At 35.4% G+C, this 22,310-nt stretch overlaps 1 protein-coding gene across 3 annotated transcripts in view; it reads left to right on the top strand.

The window, feature by feature from the left end:
* LOC136027015 (protein slit-like) overlaps positions 1-22,310 on the top strand; it is a 303,464-nt gene that overhangs the window by 79,571 nt on the left and 201,583 nt on the right. For all 3 annotated transcript variants that reach the window (XM_065703919.1, XM_065703918.1, XM_065703917.1), the window contains exons 5-6: positions 10,708-10,779; positions 12,772-12,843. In XM_065703919.1, the coding sequence (XP_065559991.1) occupies positions 10,708-10,779; positions 12,772-12,843 (144 nt within the window). The remainder of the gene's footprint in view (positions 1-10,707; positions 10,780-12,771; positions 12,844-22,310) is intronic.

Raw genomic sequence — 22,310 nt, 5'->3', positions numbered from 1 at the left:
TGGGGGGACCGGAAATCTTAGAAAATACTTAAGGCGGTGAGATCAGGATGAAACTGGATGGGAAGAATAGAAACCTGTCTAAGATACGTGACTGACATAACTGGACCGGACCTGCTCTCTTTGGTGGAATTGGGGGGGGGGGGGGGTAGTTTTGAAAATTGATGGTTTTGTAACTTACAAAAGGGTGACCAGATCTTAATGAAATTTGATATTTAGAAGGATCTTGTGCTTTAAAGTTGTAATTTCAAATTCCGACCAGATCCTGCTACATTCGGGGGAGTTGGAGGGGGAAACCGGAATTCTTGGAAAACATGAAAATTGGAGTATTTTTATCTTACGAATAGATGATCGTATCGTAATGAAATTTGATTTTAGAAGGAATTCATGTCTCAGAGCTCTTATTTCAAATCCCGACCAGATCTTTTGACATTGTGGGGAGTTGGAGGGGGAAATCTTGGAAAAACACTTGGAGTGGAGGAATCGGGATGAAGCTTGGTGGATAGAATAAACAAATGTCCTTGATACGTGATTGACAGAATCGTACTGGATTCGCTCTCTTTGGGGGAGTTGGGAGAGGGGTTCAGTGATTTGGCGAGTTCGGTGCTTCTGGACGTGCTAGGGCGATGAAAATTGGTAGGCGTGTCAGGGAGCTGCACAATTTGACTTGATAAAGTCATTTTCCCAGATTCGACCATCTGGGGGTCAAAAGGGAGAGGAAAAATTAGAAAAAATTAGGGATTTATAACTTACGAGTGGGTGATCGGATCTTAATGAATTTTGATATTTAGAAGGACTTTGTGACTCAGAGCTCTTATATTTTAAATCTTGACCGGCATTAAGCCTCTTATTTTTCTTTTTAAATCAATCTATTGATTCATAGAATTTCGTTAGAGCTCATACCATATGATCTCTTGGCTCTTAGCTCTTCTCGCCTCGTCACAAGTGCCATATGAGCTCTTAGCTCTTGTTCTTCTATGTATGTCTTATAAGCATATCTGAGGAACTGACCCCCCCCCCTGCCTGAACAGGTTTTGTGGTATAGCTTTAAAGACAATTTCGCAAAAGAAATTTTCGTAAAAGAAATTATAAAAACTTGGTATTTGGCAAACTCTAATCTATCCTGGTTATTTTAGTCTCTTTTGCTTTTTGGCAAAATAAGTGTATTTAGACTGCAAATGTGTCCCTTCAGAAGCCTAATACAGCTTTGCGTCTCTTAGTCTCTTTTGCTTTTTGGCAAAATAAGTGTATTTAGACTGCAAATTTGTCCCTTCATACTTTTTTCTGTACAAAATTTGAACTTGCAGTATGTTTTGCTTTGTGAAAACCATCGTATTACAGCTTTGACGAAACTAGATTACTTATCATTTGCTCTAGAGTTACTTTCTTCACAGTAATACCAAAAGAAAATAATTATCAGATTTTTAATCTCAAATATTCCATCATTTATCTTCATCCTTCCTTAGATGATGGCTAATTAATGTCATAATTATATCATTCAAAAGTTGTCGCAAGAACCTGGGGAAATATGCAGAACAAGTAAATCATTGAGGGATTTTCTGTTTTTCGAAGCGAAGTGTTTGTATTCGGCTTAAACGCTAATACTAATGTATTCGGCCTAAACGTTAATACTAATTTATCCGGCCTAAACGCTAATACCAATGTTTTTTCTTAAATCTTACTCGTTAATTTTACGTTCTCATGATATAGATTTTTATCAAATATAAAATTGAAAGAAATTCAAATTAAAACAAGAACCTTTGTGCTGGCAGAGGGATGACATAAAAAACTACGTTGCAAAGTAGTTATTTATATGTCACCCCATCGGATGAAATATAAAAAATAGCTTTAGCTTTTCTGTCCTAAAAGGCTTAGCAATGGCTAAAATGGAAACTAGAAAGAAAGTGTTGGCATTCGTGACATATCCGGATGACTTTCTATTTCAAGTTCGGCAAAAACTCCCTGTTTTCTAGTTCAATTTTTCCAGATCGAACCTTTTTTAATTTTGATACTTGTGAAAATAGTATATATATAATATATATATATATATATATATATATATATATATATATATATATATATATATATATTATTGCTACCCATATATAAAAGTGATTTTTCTTCTTGTTCAAGGTGGGGGGGGGGGCTGTAGCTTCACTCTAAGGAATTTTCAAAAGTAGCAATTCCAATGAAGCAGTTTTCATTTCGATCTGACACCATTTTCGAAGGTTTTCCGGCTATCTTTTGAAATTCCTATAAATTTGTGTTCGCATTAAATTTTACCATTGATATTAATTGAAATAATAGCTACTCGTTTTGAATCAGCTACAAATGACAGTTTTTTTCTCACTTAGTTTTTTTTTTCAAAGAGCGTTTTGATATGTTCGGTTACTATGGGCTTGATTACTATGGGCTATTTACTAAATTGCAGCGAATGCTGCAACCACGATCCCGTAGTAACATCTCCTGTTCTAAGTCTTGGACGTTTATGTAACCTAGGCTCACTGTAAGCAGGCATGTTCGTGTCGATGCACTGTCCTGTTTCCTGTTTTTCCTGTTTTTATCCTGTATATACTTATCCTATTTTTATCCTGTCTAAATATCCTGTTTTTAGTCATTCTACTTAATTTTTTTCATTACCTTTTGTCGTACAGTGGAGTATCAAAATTGATAAGCATTCAGGATGAATTGCTATTTTCCATGTTATATGTCAGGTAAACAGGCCTAATTAGCTGAACTAAATAAGGTGGAAGTCATTGGAACAACCCTTCCTTGTTTAATTATTATGTTGCTTTCGTTTCCTATACCCCTTTTCTTTAAAGGGAGCAATTAAGATAAGGCCAATGGCTTTCTTATGGAAAGAATGGCTTTGCGAACCCTTTCAGTAGCCAGTCACGTGTAAAGAAAATAGATTTAATGATGTGGAAAGTCGGTGTAGGAAAATAATGTTCTGTAGTTTCATAATCTTCGTTAATATAGGTGCTTCAACGCTGTAAAAATGCTAATAGAATGTAGATACATTTTAACCACTTCAACGAAATTCTGACTGTTTCACGTTGATCGAAATTTTGTTTTTGAAGTAGGTCCTTATCACAGAAATTGATTCAGGGTTGGGTTCAAGCTTTTTTCTGAGGGGTGCGGATGGATAACAACGCGATGGGTATTAAAAAGCCAAAACATATAAAATTGTATTCACTTTTTCATGGCGCGGGGAAGGTCTAGATTCTCAAGCCCTCTCTTGGATATAGTCTTGTTTTGAAAAAAAGAGATTGTTTTGCGGACAAGATAAATGTTCGCCAAGATGAAATTACTTTTGAATAACTAATTTTCAAAAACTTTATCAATCACAGCCATATTTTCATAGCAAAATTATTCTTTACAACAAGAATTTTATTTTTATTTTTTTATATTGGGTAAAGAGTTATTTTGGGTAGCCTTGAATATTTGCCAAGTATTTATTGTACAGTCGTAAAGAATATAGTTCATACATTTTGAATCCACACAGTTGGGACTCTTTCGTAATGGAGTAAAAAAAAAAAAAAAAAAAAAAAAAAAAAAAAAAAAAAAAAAACACGTTGATGAAACCAGAGAAAACTGAATTAGGGAGAATTTAAATTCTGTTTAATTTAACAAATATTGGTTACCTTTACAGTTGTAAATTAGTTGTAAGTAAGGTTAAAACTCTTTTGAAAAACAAAAAAATGACTAATACCTAAAGAGCAATGAGATTACATGTGTTTTTTGACATCCCTCTTTCATTTAATCTGAAAAACCTGTATCTTCGGTTGTTTACGTCTTGAAAATAAGGAATACTATGCAACCTAAAAAATTGTAAGTTGTTACAACTTAAAACTTAGTTTAATTCAACTAAAAACAGGTTTGAACGACGTTATTTGCCATTTCTTCATTTCATTTGTTTCATTCATTTGATTTGCCTTATAAAGACAAATCTCGCTATGATAGGGTGGAGGGTAGTGGGTAAAAAATGTAAAAGGTAAAGGATGTGGCACTAGACCCTTAAGGTCCGAACCTGCGGTGCTGATCTCTGTCTCAAGGCCCTTCAGCCAGGAAGTGCAATGAGGGGATGAACCATCCTGTGCTTTTACACACCCTTCCTGTTTACCTTCCCTAGATTTCTCCGGGTACCCATTTAGAGCTGGATCGACCCTGACTGAGCTTACAGAGTCACGCCACTGACCCTCGTCCCAAACCAAATAATTGGGTAGCTTGGATTCGAACTCTCGCCCTCTCGGAAAAAGGATCCTAAACAGAGTGCACCAATCCACGCAACATGGGGGGGGGGTGATCTACCCTTTTTGGTTACGTCTTGATTGGTTACCCATTTCATCGCCACATGGAATGATTAGAGTAATAAATTGATTCTTATGGTTTTATATGACTACACAATATTCCACCCAGATATGTGAGTGAAATGAGATTCTCTCAAAATCTCAGAATTTTTACGAGTTTTCATATGTTTATGTATATATTTTATGTCATTTGCCATTTTTGCTATTTATTTCAATGTTGTGCATAGGGCTGCCAATGAGAATTAAGCAATTTTCCAAGAATCATTAGCAAAAAGTTTTAAAGCTAAAAAAAAATAATAAATATTAAATAATAATAACAGTATACACTTAATATACTTTTTGAGGGTAATGTTTAATAGCCTAAATACTTTTTTTCTGACATCCCAAGCTCAGGGTGGAAATTAGAAAATACAAGAGATTCAAAAGAGTGGCAACCCTGGTTGTTCCTCTTTTCAAAACTTTTTTTTTTTTTTACGGCCAATGTCCAATGTTCTGCTGAAGCTTTCTGTTTAATTGATACCATATCATTTAAATTTGACTTCAATTTATTAGAAGCCTCAATAGATAGCTGGTTTTCAGCTAAATTGCGCCATCGGATTTCTGAAAACGTAAATTCATTTTTTTCTAAGAAACGAAATTAAACCTTTTCGAAAATAAGCTTTCCTCATCGTCGTCCCAATGATCTAAAATATCTTCCTTTTTTAGACTGTGCCAGCTTAGACTTGAACTTACGGTTTTAATTTTAACGTAGATAACTTTCGAAGACCACACTGCCTTTCCGTGACGAAAGTAAAACAATTCAAAATAGGGATGAAACCTTTTTATTGACAGTGAATAGTTTTACTGCTGATGATGAACACTGTATACGTGTTCGAAATATGCAGTTAAATAATTATATATCTATTCACTGTCAAAAAAAGGTTTCATCCCTATTTTGAACTGTTTTACTTACGGTTTTAATGTTCCAAATTGGATTAAAGGATTATATTATTCACACAGAAATTCATACACTATTATTTACAATAGCAGTTCAAAGAATATTACGTACGCAGGAATTTTCTTTGGGTGGCGGGTGAATAACAAGAAAGCAAGTTTAGCCTATTTGACAATTTGACGAAGAAGTGTCCATAAATTAAAGGAAATTTAGGAGTTTTTAGGAAACTAGGGCCCGAGGCCATCCCTCCTGCATTCCTCCCTGTTTTCATGACATAATTAATTTCGTGAAAATTGATAAAAATTGAAATTTCTGCCTTAAATTACCATTATACAATCTGGATATACTATTATTTAATTCATTGAAATACTTCGCATAAACTACTTTTAACGATTCTAAAAGAGCCAGTCAAAGGCAGCAGCACATTGTGAAAACTTACTTTCATTAATTAAGTTTTTGCCATTTGATGTGTCAACCGTTCTTCACCATCTGGTGGACACCTCGAAGTGCCAATTCTTCTGCCAAGCTTCAGATGTTTCTGCCGTGCTTCTTCGTTTCATGCACGGGGCACGGGGCAATGCACAATGTGTGGTGCGGGCATCCTGGTGTACGCGAGTGGTGAGAGTGGGCAATACCTAGGCGTCTTTTGAGGGCAAAAGCCTTGTTTCCTCATACGCCATCAATAAGTAGTCCCGATCTTTCCTTGTTTTTGATCATAACTGTACAAGAATTGATGTGTTATTGGTCTGTAGTTGCTTCTTGTCTGACGGGCCCAATTAAAGATAACGGGCAAAGAAAACCGAAAAAGAGAGACTGAAAGGCAAAAAAAGAAAGTAAATAAATGAAGAAAGTGGATCAGAAATTTTAGTAAAAGCGTGAAACATTTTCTGACAGACATTCAAGTGCCGATTTGTAGTAGTTCTGTATAACGTCCTTGAAGACAAGAAGCACATATATATATATATATATATATATATATATATATATATATATATATATATATATATATATATATATATATATATATATATAAGCTTTCTAAGGGAGTTCGACAAGGGTCTGTTTTAAGCCCCAACATGTTCAATTCTGCAATTTGTTCCGTAACTAGACTCATTCGAAGGACATTTTTCTAAAGGGTGTGGATATCAGTTTTATTTCATATGCAGACGATTCGTTGCTCCTTAGCAACACGCTAAGGGGTTTACAAGATAATCTTCACTTCCTAGTGACCCTATACAGAAGAATAGAACAACGGGCCAAGATTGAAAAAACGGAATTTATTGTTCTTAATGGTGTTAATTCCGCAGATATTAATCTCGTCATCGATAGTATTAGAATCCAGTAATCACAGTCTCTTAAATACCTTGGTATCACTTACGGCGAGACCCTTAGATCCATTAGAGGCCTGTTGACCGATTCAATCTGTAGGTCTATTACATCGACCTATGGAACAACAGTGAAATGCAAGAGGTCATTCCAAGAGGAAGAGGTCATTCCAAGAGGTCATTCCAAGAGTGAAGTGCAAGAGGTCATTCCATCTTTCTTATAAATTCTAAACTTTTCAATGTCGTTGTCTCTCCCATAATTTGGTATATATCGTCCTTGTAGGAAAATGTTGTCTATCATCGAGCATCGAAAAATACGGAGCACTTAGTACCGATGCGCAAAATTTTTGCTGGGAATGCCACACATTACCTCCAACACAGAGATCTTGTCTGTATACGGAATGTTCAATCCATCAACTGAAGAAGATGTTCCGAAACTTTTCTTCCTTATAGACCCCTTTCAAAAATTACACTGGTTTCGGTGGACCCCTGCAGTTAAGTGTCTACCATATTCCCAAAATTCGAGGAAAAAATGTGAAGATTAGAACTATGAACGGAGATTTTGTTTTAGTTGAATTCCAACAGTTTTCGAAACAGAAAGTGAATTTTGGTTGGTTGATTGATTAACTGATTTTACTGTCAGTGGATATCCAAAAGTAAAATTGGGCAGTCATAAAAGAGATTTCACCCAACTTTACCTTTTTGTGACTATTCATAGCACAAGAAACCAACCAATTTACACTTACCTTCTTTAGAAAACTCTCCATTCGCCATAACAAAAAAAAAAAAAAAAAAAAAAAAAAAAAAAAAAAAAAAAAAAAAAAAAAAAAAAAAAAAAAAAAAAAAACAGTAGGCCTACATTTTCTAGTGTTGTATTCATTCAAATACTTAATTATCATACTATTAATTACTTTTGTTTTCAAATTACATTTTAATGTAACCGTTATAATATAAATAAAATTAAACACTGAAAAATGAAACACAATTACAATTACAATCACAAAACAGTCATAATTTTAGTGACAGATATATATTTGATGGATCGACAGCCGATTGCCAATATATTTGGTCGAATAGTATTTGCAGTCTAAGGCTAAAGCGAGTCGAATATTTGCAGTCTAAGGCCTGCAGTCGAAATATTCGATTCCACCTTTAAAATTTTCCCTTCAGATCCTCATTAGTACCCCTAATGAGAACTCCATAGTCCTAAATAGAACTCCAAGGAGCTTGAGCTCCTCTTTCAGCATCACATTCTGCACTTCCATTCTATCAAATGGATTTATAATCCATATTGATGTTTCCATCGTCAGAATATCTTCAGTCTGATCTTGAAGTCACCATGCAGGACAATTAAACGTTGCACATATGTCAGAATATTCTAATCAAGGCATTCTACCTGTAACAAATTTTAAAATCGGGAAAATCTGCGCCGACTAATGTTTTGCTTCATATATTTCAATTTTCCAAGAAAAGCTGCAATTACATCCTTCTTTTTCTTTTAATTGAGGCTGTCTCCGTGTAATTGTAAGTTAGTGTCATTAACAAATTTGTCAAACACGCGATGTCTGCTTTCAAATTCTTCAAGTTTTCTTTTAAATCTTAATCCATACTTTCCAGAAACTTGAAAATCAATTAAAAAACTGAGTAAAATTTTTTAAACACGCGCCTTTTGGCAACCAGCGATAAGGATATAGAGGTAATCATTGGGAGTTATCAACATTTTCATCGCAATATTGCGCAAACAAACGCGCATTCAATGCATTGTTACATTTTCTGTTGACTGCATTAACACAAATTGAAAAGATTGGTGCAATCTATCACTCAAACTTTTTGCTACTAGGTGCTATTGATACAGTGAATTAAGGTTACCGTTTTTACAAGTAACAGTCGCTAAGCTTCTTAAAATATTATCTGCGTAAATTGATCGGTGAAGTCTACTCAGCAATTTAGTTCTTCACAATCTAAACCAGATCATTTTTTGTGGACCCTTGTTTACAAATTGTGGACCTCTATTTTTTCGTCAAGCCAATGTAGACCCCTTTCACGTCTCTCGTTGACCCCTTTGGTTCCACCTGGACCACTTTGGGAATCACGAAACTAAAGTGATCGACATAGAGCTTAGAGCTTCCGTGCGATCTCTCAAGAAGCTACACGATTCAACAGTGACTCAAATATGTATGTGATAGTGTTTAAGGTGATTATTAAAATTAAGTTTTAGCGTTAGCCGTGTTTCTTTTTCTTTTTTTATTCGGTACTTTGCTTTTTTTCTCATTTTTGTAATAAGCGGGCACAAATATATATATGTTTTTACATTTTTAATTTATATTTTTATATTTTTTCTTGAATTATTCAGATAATTAGCCTATTTTTGCGTTTTTTTCTAAGTTTTACTACTTCTCCCGAAAATTGCCCTGTTTACTTGGCTGCCGACAATTATATCCCTTATAACCCTGGGAACATGTCTGTTCTGTAGGTCTGCTTGACAGTGGCATTTTTATTAGCTTTAAATTTAAGCACAAATTCTTTAAATAAATATTAAAAGAATTGTTATGGTTCTTATAAATTATCTTGTGATTTCAAAAAAGAGAAAGAAAAAATTTCCAATGAAGATTTCTAATGTTGTTTGAATTGAGAACTAAAATCACCCCTTTTTAAGTTGACTTCACATAAGCTTGATTCTGACTGGGATGGCTATACGCAGTTGGGAGTGATCCATCATTTCGGGTGTCTGAATCGGTGACGCTCATATATATCAATGTCTTATATGCGTGTGGTAATTTAAGCTTCTATTAGTTCTGCAGAATAATGCTTTTCAGAGATCATGTTTCTTGCGCTGTGTTGAGACGTCATGTTATTCAAAGAATTTTCTTCATTAATTTTTGAACCTAACCATACCATGCGAATTTAGGAAAATTTAAGATGTCTTCGGTAGTTTTCACTTAGATCAAGGAAGGCATGACTTTAAAAGGAAATAATCGCTTTCAATTTGTTGTTCTATCGCTACAACTACTACTAACCATTCATTCGAGTACCAAGCCACAGGAGGCCATGAAAACCAAAGCATGAAACCAAAACCAAAGCATGAAAACCTCTGCATGAAGAACCAAAGTCTTAGCTTATTTTGAACTTTTTGTCGTTTGGATTTCCATTTTTTTTTTTTTTTTTTTTTTTTTTTTTACAAAAACGGAAGAAACTATTGCAAAAAAAGAGCTTTAAGTGTCCTTGAAATTTGTTGAATCGGGAATTGTGTATTCCACGGAGCCTTACTACTAGATAAAAGACATTGCCAATACTCATAATAAGCTGATTCTTTTGATACATCTAGAGTTTTGGTTACTATTCAGCCGAGTCGTTCCTTACTTACTGTTCGTTATCGCGAACTGTTTGATTCTACCTTTATGATTTATGTTACCTGTAAAGATTTTTCGTCTCCTATGGCTCTGCAGTTTTCATTAGTCTACCACTTAATATTTTTTTTTTTAGTTTGCTTTGCAGTTTATTTTTAATCGAAAAATATGTTGAAAATACGTCAGAAACGTGCGACAGTAGGAACATTTTGTTATGCTTTTTTATAGCAAATTTACACCATTATCTAAAAATCATCTGAGCAATATCATAATTCTGACTCGTTGAATGTATAGATGGGAAACTAGTGCATTAAATTATACAAGTATATTTTCCTTTCGATGCAAGTTACAGATATAGGCTTGTCGCAAAATCGCATGTTTCATTGCAGGACATAAACCTTAAAGACCCTCTTTAGATGTATGTGTCTTACTTTCCTTGTACACTAATTTTTTGATCACTTTTGTTTGCCCACTTTTTCGCTACTACCAAAGATAGAGAGTGATCAATTACAATGCGTCCATTTTTAAGCCTGCCCAAGCTCATAGCAAATCATCTTACCAAGGACGTGTCCAGGGAGGGTTTCGCAGATTTTTAACCCCCTGTAATTTTGTCCGATTATTAAAAACATAGTAAAATGTATGTAAACAAATTTTTGATGCGTTTTGAAGTGTTTGTTGAATCCCCCTCAGAACAAACATTATGGATGCATCATTATATTTACGTGTATTCACTAATATATCCTTGTTATTTTTTTACTGCTTAAGAGTCAGCTAATTATCTTATTTTTTTCCAGAGATTTGAGCCACAATTTATTAGTAGCTATCAGCAAAAGGACCTTTAGAGGTGCAGGAGCTATGAGGCACCTGTAAGTATACCTTTTGTTTTCCTTTCACTCTTATAAACTTCTTAGTGATACTAGGGGTTGTGTTCTAAAATTTCCCTCGCAAATTATTATTCCGATATATATTCTACAATATTTTTTTGTTTACCGAAACTTTTCGGTTTTTTGTCTATTTTGTTTCCCAATATATTTTCATCAGTTCTTTCTTTTATTTTTCATCACCTGTTCTATTTAGGCATATTGATGAGTTTCTCATAGGGTTGGGGGCCAAAATAATTTCCGTGGAGGGGAAGGTTCGAAAGTAAAGTGAAGGAAACAATTGTGGTATCAACGCTAAAAGAAAATTTGTTTTATCTCTGTTATATGGAGACTCGTCACGCCATTTCTATTGTAGATCGGATACAGCAGCAATTACGTTGACGGGTCACAATTTTCATGAGAAATATGTATAAAATCAACCATAATTGCTAGCTAACTGGATTTTTGACCTGTTTCGGGAATGGGAGTGGGATGTAAAATTTAACCTGTATATATAGGATGTGAAGGTTCGAGAGGGAAGGGGAGGATACATTAACGATCTGAAAACTTTTGTGATAACAGTGATGAAAGAAAAGTCAGGAGGTTCCTTATGGGCTGCTAGCTTGAGTGAAAGACCAGCGTCATAAGATAATCTTTGGCAGGCTATAAATGCTTTTTTGAGCCCACTTATATTTTCTCTTGTCCTGCATTGGAGTTTTTTCTCGCTTTCTGAACGTGGGCCTGTTCTTTCATTGTTGTTCTTTCATTTTTGCAAGAAAGTTATAATTTTTTATATTTCTTTGAAAACGGACGTAACGTCGTGAAAATATTGTGAATTTGCACTTAATTGTGGAGCTTAAGCAGTTAAGCTCTGCTTTATTTATTATAAAGCTATTATATATTTATTATATTTATTTATTATTTATATGTTGTTTGAATCAGTGTTTTCATTTTTCCTTTAATTTTCTTTGCTATGCTCCTCTCAGTCCATTCCTTTTGGTACAGACGGTTGAAATAAATATTATTTGTTTTGCTTTTTATTAAAAATATGTTTAATGGTCCTTGTATCATTTCTGGAATTGCAAAACCACTATAGATTGTCATTTGTGGATTTACCTGGATCATAATATTGATGGAGTTGTCGTTTCCTAAACGAAAGGGCATGTCTGACATTTTTACAATTTTGCGAGAGAATGACAATAAGGTTCCAATTTTTTTTAAATTATTTTTCTTTGAGCACTCAAAAATTAAAAAATGTATGAAAATTTATGTTTAACTAAGTATTCCAGGGCCGTACCCAAGATTTTTTTTCTGCGGAAGGGGGTACAGAAAACTTATAAATATACTTCAGAAATTTGTTTTTATTATTTTTTTTCTCATTTTTACGAGTCGAACAAACATTTCGGGTGAAAGAAGGGAGGTCAAACCCTCTAGCTTAAATTGAGTTCTAGTTCTATTAATATGGTCTTGAGAAATAAGGATGATTTTTTACTGAGTGGAGGGGATATATCAGAAAGTGGGCACAGGTCTATTTTTTCGGGGGGGGGTTATCCTGTATAAGGACCACATTTTTTGGTAGTTTGAAACAGGGGATTGGTTGTCATTATTGTACTTAAACCTATTTAGAGGAGCTTCCCTCGGATTAGTCTGTGCCCCCTCCCCTTATTAGAGAATTGAAAAGTAGTGATATCTGGACCTCCTCCCTCGTGGAAAATTCTGCTGTACCCCCCCCCCCCCCCAAGAACCGAATATATGTGCAACTATAGTCAAATAAGTATAAATATGCCGGTTCTCATATAAGGTATTTATAGTATAAGGCAATGGTTTCAAACTCTGGAATTTTGTAATTGAGTATGGGATACAAGTAATTGAAGTTCATTTAGAATTTAGCCAATTAATCAGACTACAAAGTGAAAGCGAAAATAGCAATTTGCTGAAACAGTAATAAATACCCGTCATTGTTAAAGACACTTGCTCTAATAGTTTTTTTCTTTGCAGGCTATTGGATAACAATCAAATTACGTGTGTCGATGAAGCGGCATTCAGAGGGATGAAGGACTTGGAAATATTGTGAGTTTTGTCATTTATATATGTGTTTTTGTGCAAGTTAATTCGGCTGTTTTAAATGACCAAAAGCAAGTCGAACCTAGTCTCTATGCTACGAAAATAGGTTTTTTGCTGGGGAACAAACCTTCTATCCGTTTACGAGGCTCACCTACTGCAGGCAGATGACACAATTGCGATATTTTTAGGTAGTTTTACGCGCGATATTTTTAGGTTTTTTTTTAGGTAGTTTAATATTCACTTCTTGAAACCAGCGAATTTTTCGAAAAGTCATGCTTTTGGTGTATTTTCCATTGGTGTATTATGCCTTCAGCAGGTTTTTGCTTTTAAAGCTGCGTCACCTTACATATGGCAACGCTGGATTCATTTTCTGCCTCTCAACCGCTTAAACCAGAAAATTATTTCTTAGAACACACTGGTTTTCCATTTACGAAAAACTGAGCAAGAAAAACAGTTTAATTTAAATAAAGCAGTGACAAAGAACAAATAAAATAATGTTTTTTTTATTCTTTGGTAGTGCTTTATTTAACGAAACCCGTTTTTCTTGCTTAATTTTTCGTAAATGGAAAAGCAGTGTGGTCTAAGAAATAATTTTTTGGTTTTTCTCTAAAAACCTAGGTTTGTGGTTGGCTTGTGACATATCAGGCTATGGCTGTATACGGGGATTTTGTTAAGAAATGGGTTACAGAAAAAGAAACTTAAAAAGGGCAACCAAATTTGTTCATATGTATTTTTATTACTTTTTTATTAGTTTCCCCGGGTTCCAGGGGGAGGAACCCGGCACCCTCTGCCCCGTGGATACGGCCATGGCCCTTAGTCTTTGGTTGCATTGTGCCATGGATTTTGCCATAAAAGGGAAGCAAAATCAAGTTCGGAGCATTGAAAATCTTGTTTATTTAAATGAAACCTATTTTTTCTCGCTTAATCATTCGTAAAACAGAAATTTTTTTCGAGAATCATCTATTTCAAGGTTCTACGCAGAAATTTTTTTCGGTGAGGGAGGGGGGTTCACAACGAAAACAGTAAGAAAATACGTAAATTCTTTATACAAAATATAAGAAATCATAGCAAGATCGTACAATTCACACGATTTGGGAAAGGAGGGGGCATAATTGTCAGAAAAGACGTGAAAATTTAATAATAATAATAATGATAAGGGCCTTTAGTGCTATTATTCTTTTTTTTTACATTGAAGCTGCGAATATTTTATTCCCAAAAATGATTTCTGTGAAATAATTGGCAAGTTAATTGAGCCAAAATATGCAGCTGAGATGGTGGTATATCCTCCGTCCCTCCCTCAAAGCGTACTCGTTAGGGCATAAAACAACGTTTTAAAGATGAGGTTTATACTCCATGTCCCTAAGTGTTTTTTTATTATATTTTGTATTTTTTTATATCAGAATATAAAAGGAAGAGAATTTTGAATGCTCTAGGCTTGGCGAAGCGTTCGATTGTTGGGGCTTAATGATTTAAAGTTTCGCTAAAATTAATTTTAAGTCTTTCTAAATTGTGAAAAGATCGTTATTTCTAACTGATTCAAAATACATCCGCCCTGTTAATTTTGGACAAAAGGTACCAAGAAATAATTTTTTTAGGTAGCTTTTTAAAGAAATTAAATAAAAAAAAACTAATTTTTTTAGCTGAAAGTAAGGAGCGACATTAAAACTTAAAACGAACAAAAATTACTCCGTATATGAAATGGGTTGTCCCCTCCGCAATCCCTCGCTCTTTACGCTAAAGCTTTTAATTGTTTTAAAAAGTAGAATTGTGGCAAAGAGTCAAACTTTAGCGTAAAGAGCGAGGGATTGTGGAGGGGACAACCCATTTCATATACGGAGTAATTTCTGTTCGTTTTAAGTTTTAATGTCGCTCCTTACTTTCAGCTAAAAAAATTAGTTTTTTTTATTTAATTTCTGAACGTTTTTGAATTAATGCATGTTTGGTTTTGGCTCTCCGCACATAAATTATTAAAATGAAATTTGTATATTAATTCTTTTTTTGGCTAAATGGCTTTCTCTTAGTTTTGATCAGACGATTTTGAGAAATAAGGGGTGGAGAAGGAGGCCTAGTTGCCCTCTAACTTTTTTGTTACTTAAAAAGGCAACTAGAACTTTTAATTTTTAACGAACGTTTTTATTAGTAAAAAATATACGTAACTTAAGAATTAACTTACGTAACAAACTTTCATAACCTTATATTTTTATTATGTATACGAAGGGGTTTGTACCCTCGTTAATACCTCGCTCTTTACACTAAATCGTAAGTTTTGTCCCAATTCTTTAAGAATGACCCCTGAATCAGAAAGGCCGTAGAATAAATAGTTGAAATTACTAAAAATACTTTAGCATAAAGAGCAAGGTATTTATCTCCTCCTAAATACCTCGCTCTTTATGCTAAAGTATTTTTAGAACCCCTCATATGTGGAATAATCTCTGTTCGTTTTAAGTTTCAATGCTACTTCTTCCTTTCATTTAAAAAACCGTTTTCATGTTTATTTTTCATTGTTTTCTTATAGTAATGCTAGAGAATCCTGCGCCCTTTTCATTGTATTTTTCTTCCCCCATGACAGATTCCTCCAAGGAAAGATCCTCCAACATAGCCCCCTCTCCTCAGCCCCACCCCCAAACAAAATAAAATCCCCCTGAAAACGTCTGTACACTTCCCAATAACCATTACTATATGTAAACACTGGTCAAAGTTTGTAACTTGCAGCCCCTCCCCCAGGGATTGTGGGGGAGTAAGTCATCCCCAAAGACATAGTTATTAAGGTTTTCGACTATGCTGAACAAAATGGCTATCTCAGAATTTTAATCCGTTGACTTTGGGAAAAAAATGAGCGTGGGAGGGGGCCTAGATGCCCTCCAATTTTTTGGTCACTTAAAAAGGGCACTAGAACTTTTCATTTCCGTTAGAATGAGCCCTCTTTCGACATTCTAGGACCACTTGGTCAATACGATGATCCCTGGAAAAAAAAAACAACAAATAAACACGCACCCGTGATTTGTCTTCTGGCAAAAAATACAAAATTCCACATTTTTGTAGATAGGAGCTTGAAACTTCTACAGTAGGGTTTTCTGATACGCTGAATCTGATGGTGTCATTTTCGTTAAGATCCTATGACTTTTAGGTGGTGTTTCCCCCTATTTTCCTAAATAAGGCAAATTTTCTCAGGCTCGTAACTTTTGATGGGTAACATTAAACTTGATGCAACTTATATATTCAAAATCAGCATTAAAATTCGATTCTTTTGATGTAGCTATTGATATCAAACTTCAATTTTTTAGAGTTTTGGTTACTATTGAGCCGGGTCGCTCCTTACTACAGTTCGTTACCACGAACTGTTTGATATTTTAGAAGAGCGCCTCGCTTAAGAGCTTTAAGCTTAGCGTAAAGAGCGAGGTGTTGCGGAGGGACAACCCCTTTCATATACGGTGTAATTTCTGTTCGTTTTAAGTTTTAATGTCGCTCCTTACTTGTAGTTAAAAAAAAACTTTTTTTTAATTTAATTTCAAAGAGGTCCATCCTTCAATTCAAAAAAAATGCGATGGGAGGGCCAGGATTTTTTTTCCAGATGGAGATGCAGAAAAGTGTATTTTTCAAAAACAAGGGGGGTACTTTTTTTTACCCCCCCCTCCCGATTGGCACCTATGCCCCTGATCTGCCTCGTTATATTGCATTTTGATGTCTTAGATTATCCAAGTCCATCCCGGTTTAGCCTTCTACTATCAATCAAACCGAAGTGTTAGAAAAAATATTTTGTCACTTCTTGGTCGTGAAAAGTTTATTGTTTCACCCATTAGACTAAACAATTTTCATTTGTGACATTTAATTACGCACTTGTGACTTAATCAGGCAAAATGTAATGAATTCGAACTTTGTGACCTGTTTGGGAAAGTTTGGCATTTGATCCCATAAATAAGGAAAATACGCCAATGTGTTACTAACTGGGTGTTTATGTTAGAGGTCAGATGCCAAGCTTCGAATGAGCAATAAAATGTTAATGACGATTACGTTTATTTTTTGCGACTGCCAATAGATGGTAGTAAATGAATCTAGTATCTCCTTTCTTGACAATGAACCAGGAGGTCTTGTATTTACGGGTAGATCACACTGTTATGGCAAAGACAAGCAAATCGTTAATGCGAAAGGTCCCAGAAAAATTTTGATTTAATACGTATTTACTTCAAATTTAATAGAAACTACTGCGAACCTGGAAAGGTTTATTAACTAATGAAAAAATTGATTGATAAACCGTCGGATTAACAAAATAATGAAGAAGCAAAGAAAACAACACAAAGCAAAACTGAAGAAAAATCATAAAACACAAAAATACCATAGAGTCAATAAATAAACCAAACATCACATACAAATAAACAATACAACCAATTAAACATCAAATTTGCTTCTCGACTGCTACATATGGTTTATTTGTGATCTTACCTACAAACATTGCTTACAAATAAACGATACAACTAATAAAACAAATCACCCGATTGCTATAGAAGTAAATTATCCTACTGGTGGTTGTGAGCCTTTGAATTATGATTTCGGATTTGCTTCTCAACTGATACATATAATTTTGTGATCTTGTAATATTTTATCAGTTTTGTATTTGGAGTGCACGGGGGAAGGCGAAGTAGGTATTTTGAAAATTTGAAATAATGGAACCTGATTTTTTGTTATGTGTCCGAGTAAAGATTTTCATAAGGCGTGCACAATAAAGAATATGAGGCATTACAATTGTCTTGGCATTGGGGCATTGTCTTGAGGCATTACAGTTGCGAGTGTTGCTCTTTTAAGGTGGATCTTCGCTTTAATGAGTGAAACATATCCAGTGCAGATGCGGCGCTGAATATGGGGTATTAGCAGCAGACAAGTATGTTGAAGATATGACCCAATAGGGAGTCCAAGCTATGTTATCTGCTCGACAGGTTTAACTTCAAAGCTTCGTAGACTGATTGAAGACGGCCCAGGCAAGTTTTTCCAGTTGAAAAATTCCTGTTTCTGACTTTTCGGGGTTAAAGTCAAGACCTGTGTTAATGCATCCTTGGCTTAATATTTCAAAAATATTGGAAATAAAACAGTTCGTGATAACGAACTGTAATTAAAGAACGACTCTGCTCAATAGTAACCGAAACCCTTAAAAACGGAATTTTAATATCAGTAGATACATTAAAAGAATCAGCTTATTATACTGCTTCTAAATATAAGGTTCATCAGTTTTGGTGTTATACATCAAAAGTTACGAGCCTAAGAAAGTTGGCCGGGATTTTAAAAACTAGGGGAAGACACTCCTCAAAATTCAAGGAATCTTAATGAAAATAATGCCATCACATTCAGCGTACCAGAGAACCCTCCTTTAGAAGTTTGCCAGAAGTCGCTGAAGTGCTATTTTTGCCAGAAAGCAAATCACAGATGCATGTTTATTTGTTGTTTTTTTCCCCATGGATGATCGTATTGATATGATGGTTCTAGAAGATCGAGAGAGGGTGCACTCGAACGGAAATTAAAGTTGTAGCGCCCTTTTTAAATGATTAAAAAGATTGGAGGGCAACTGCCCCCCCTCTCACGCCCATTTTCCCTGAAAGTTATTTGATTAAAATTTTGAGACAGCCATTTTGTTCAGTATAGTTCAAATATCAACTAACTATGTCTTTAGGTGTAAAACGTCCCCCCACAGTCCGCGGGGAAAGACCTATAAGTCATGAAATTTGCCCATTGTTTACGTGTAGAATTTGTTACTGGGAAGTAATCAGACATTTTTTTGTGGGGGGATGTGTTTGGAGTGGGTTTCTATAGGGAGCATCTTCCTTGGGGAGGGAGTTTCCGGGAGTGAATTTTCCAGGGGAAATGTTACACTGGGGGGATTTGGCAGGATTACTATACGAAATTCTTTTTAATGTTTTACATTCTCTTTGCCAAATTCTATATGTGGAGATGTTCCCGGGGCTATTTTCCACGTGTTTTGATTTCCGGGAAATACTTTCCACGGAAGGAGGCATTTCTGGAGTGATCGAGAAATCGATTAGATATTAAAGTCTTATTCGAATGAAAGAACGATAAGGAGAATTTTTCAAGCGGAATCGTCCGCAAGTAATTTTACGGGGAGGGAGGATTCTCAAAGAAGTTGGAACTGTCTGGAGGGCATTTGACGGGGGCTGTGCACTTTACTTTGGATTAAATTTCCACGGTGGAATTTTCTGTGAGGGGGGGATATATTTCATGGGGGGTGAGCCAGATTTACCGGTGTTATTTGAAAAACGATGGGAAATTAAATAAAAAGAAACAGTTTTTTTAACTGAAAGTAAGAAGCAACATTAAAACTCAAAACGAACAGAAATTATTCCATATAGTAAAGGCTACCCCCTCCTCAATACCTTGCTCCAGTGTAGCGAATTACGGGGGCTGTTTAATTAGAATAGAAACCTTTTTCGAAACTACTAAGAGCTTTAGCATAAAAAACGAGGTATTGAGGAGGGGACAGCTCTTCATATGCAGAATAAATTTACCAAAATTAATATGCAAATTTCGTTTTAATTTCTCATTTATGGTGAGCCAAATTTTGATCTGCATTAGCTGAAAAACTTTCAGAAAATAAGCAAAAAAAAAAAAAAATTAAACTGAAAGTAAGGAGCGACTTTGAAACTTTAAACGAGCAGAAAATTCTCCGTATATGAAAAGTGTTGTGCCCTCTTCAACGCCTAGCTGTTCACGCTAAAGTTTTACTCTCTGTTATAACTCTAAATTTTAATTCAATAAAAAACTTTAGCGTAAAGAGCGAGGCGTTGAGAAGGGGACAGCCTCCTTCATATACAGAATAATTTGTGTTCGTTTTGCGCCGATAGTAGAGAATCGGACTCTCAACCTTGGAGTCATGGACTAGTGCCCAACGTTAGAATTTTCCCGCAATAATCCGCATTAAACCGCATTAATTCACATTCCCAACGTTAGAATTTTTATAATTAAACAGCAACATTTTAAGATATCCTTTTTTGGTGGGGGGGGGGGTAAGAGTTGCATTTGTGGAGAAAAACAATTTTTTACGATGGCAGATGTCTGAAAATTTGATGAAAAGTTAGGGGGATCTTTTCCCTTCGTAAACAGATACTTCTCAATTTCTACTTAGTAAGTCTATCTTGCTCTGTCTGACGGCTGGGTAATTGAGCTGAGACTTTTTAGGGCAATTTTGTAAGGGGGAAGGACAGGGTGACACCAAATCTTGGGCAAGGGGTGGGCAAAAAAATTCTCGGATCTTCATAAAAGAGTGTACGGAACGGTTTGTTTTTATGTCTGTCGTCTGACAGTCTTCGCCGGGTGTTAAAGTTAAAGGCTAGATTCCAAGCTCGAAATGAGTAATAAATTGTTGATGACTCTTGCGTCTCTTTTTTGCGACTGCAAATAGATTCGTAATTAATGGATATACTATCTCCTTTATTGCAATTGAGCCGGGAGGTCTTGCACTTGCGGAGTTAAAGGTATATCACTACATTCTCACTATCTGCTTATTCCAAAGAGCAGGGCAGATAAATAAAGTATTATTTGGAGATCATTAACGCTGTTAAAACATTACCCCCTTCGCCTCCTCCCTGCCCCTCCGAAATAAAAATATAGGCGACATATATGCATTAAACTGTAAGCCCGGACTTAAAGTTAATCACGTAAAGAAATTTTTTTATCTGTATTATCTGTATTATTTTTATCTGTTTATTCCCCCTTCTCCAAGATTTTTGTTGATTTTAAGCTTGATTTGCATATTCAGTTTAAGTTTTGCTCGTTTTAAGATGTATTTATTCATTTATATGGCACCTGTTGAATGTTGGTTTGCTATGATTATTTATTTCATTTCTGTTCGTTTTGGGTTTCATTTATTCATTTATAGTAATTTCTGGCCGTTTCGAGTTTGAATTAATATAGGTTTTTATTTCTGCTGGTCTAAGTTCAACATGGCCTTCACTTTTCTTTGAAAACTTTTTTTTTCGATTTTTTCTTTTTTAATTAATTTCTGTTCGTTCTTGATTGCCAAAGTTTCAAAGTAAAGAAAGTATCTAAGTAAAAAAGTATCAAAATAAAAAAAGAACCAAAGTAGCAATATACAACTTAGGTAACTTACAGCCCTTGCCCGTAAATAAAAGTTGCCCGTAAACCCAAGTATCAAAGTAACAATAAGCAACTTGCATAGCTTACAGCCCTTTCCTTGGGGACTGGGGGGGGGGGGGTGTTAAACCCTGGAAAGCATAGTTATTTGGCCTTTGGGCTATTTTGAATAAAATTTCAAAATATTGACCGGATGCCTTTTTGAAAAGGGGGTGGGATGGAACGGGAAGGGTCTGGTTGCCCTTTGGTTACTTTTGACTCTTAAGAAAAGAATTCCAGAGTTAATACGACCCCCTTTCACAAAACCCTATGTGTTAACAATGGGCAACTTGCACAAGGTACAAACCTTGCCCCAGGGGCTACGGAGGATTTTTAACCTCCAAGTTATAGTTATTTGAATTTGGGAGTATTTTGAACAAAATAAATGTTTCAAGTTTTCAATCGAATGTATTTGGGAAAAAAAGTGCGAGGGGAGGGGTTGTTTGCCCTCTGACCGCTTTCGACTCTTAAAAAGGGCAAAAGAAATTTCGATTTTCCAATCCATTGGCCTCCTCCAAAGTTTATACCTCCACGCCTTCCATAAAAAATCATATGTTAACAGTGGGTAACTAGCACAATTTATAACTATTTCCCCGAGTGTTAGAGAGGGGGCTCTAACTCGGAACCATAGTTATTTGACATTTGGACTATTTTGAACAAAATGGCTATCTCAAAGTTTTGATCCGACACATTTGGGTGAAAGAGGGCGTGAGACGGGGGCTTGTTTGAACCTCCTCCAAACTTTATACGGCCACCTTTTCCATAAAAACCTTATATGTCTCGGGGCATGACTTATAAACCTTCCCCAGGGATCTGCGGGTTCTATCAACCCCAAGGCATTGTTATATAACCTTTGACTATTTTGAACACAATTGCTATCTCAAATTTTCGATCGGATGCATTTGGAGAAAAGTGGGCGTGGGGTGCCTGTTACCTTCTGATCATTTTTGGCTCTTAAAATGGGGAACTAAAACTTTCAAATTCCAATCAAATGAGCCTCCTCTAATCTTTATAGGACCATTTCCTTCCATAAAACCTTATGTACCCCCGGGGAATAGCTTACAACCCATGACCCTTGGCTCTACGGGGATGTGTCAACCCCTGAGGCATTGTTATATGATACCTGGGCTACTTTGAACAAAATTGTTATCTGAAAATTTCCACCGAATTCATTTGGGGGAAAAATGGCGTGGAGGGTGCGCTAGTTGCCCATCGATCAATTTTCACTCTTGAATTGACTCTTAAAACTTCCAATTTCTAATCAAATTAGCCCCTTGCAAAGTTTTTACGGTCCCTTTCATGAGAACCTTATATGCTCTTGGGGCGTAACTTACAAAACT

This window comes from Artemia franciscana, chromosome 5 (genome assembly GCF_032884065.1).
Source record: "Artemia franciscana chromosome 5, ASM3288406v1, whole genome shotgun sequence".
Classification (NCBI taxonomy): Eukaryota; Metazoa; Arthropoda; class Branchiopoda; order Anostraca; family Artemiidae; genus Artemia; species Artemia franciscana.
The sequence above is the reverse complement of the archived record's forward strand: the minus strand, read 5'-3'. Positions and strand labels throughout refer to the sequence as shown.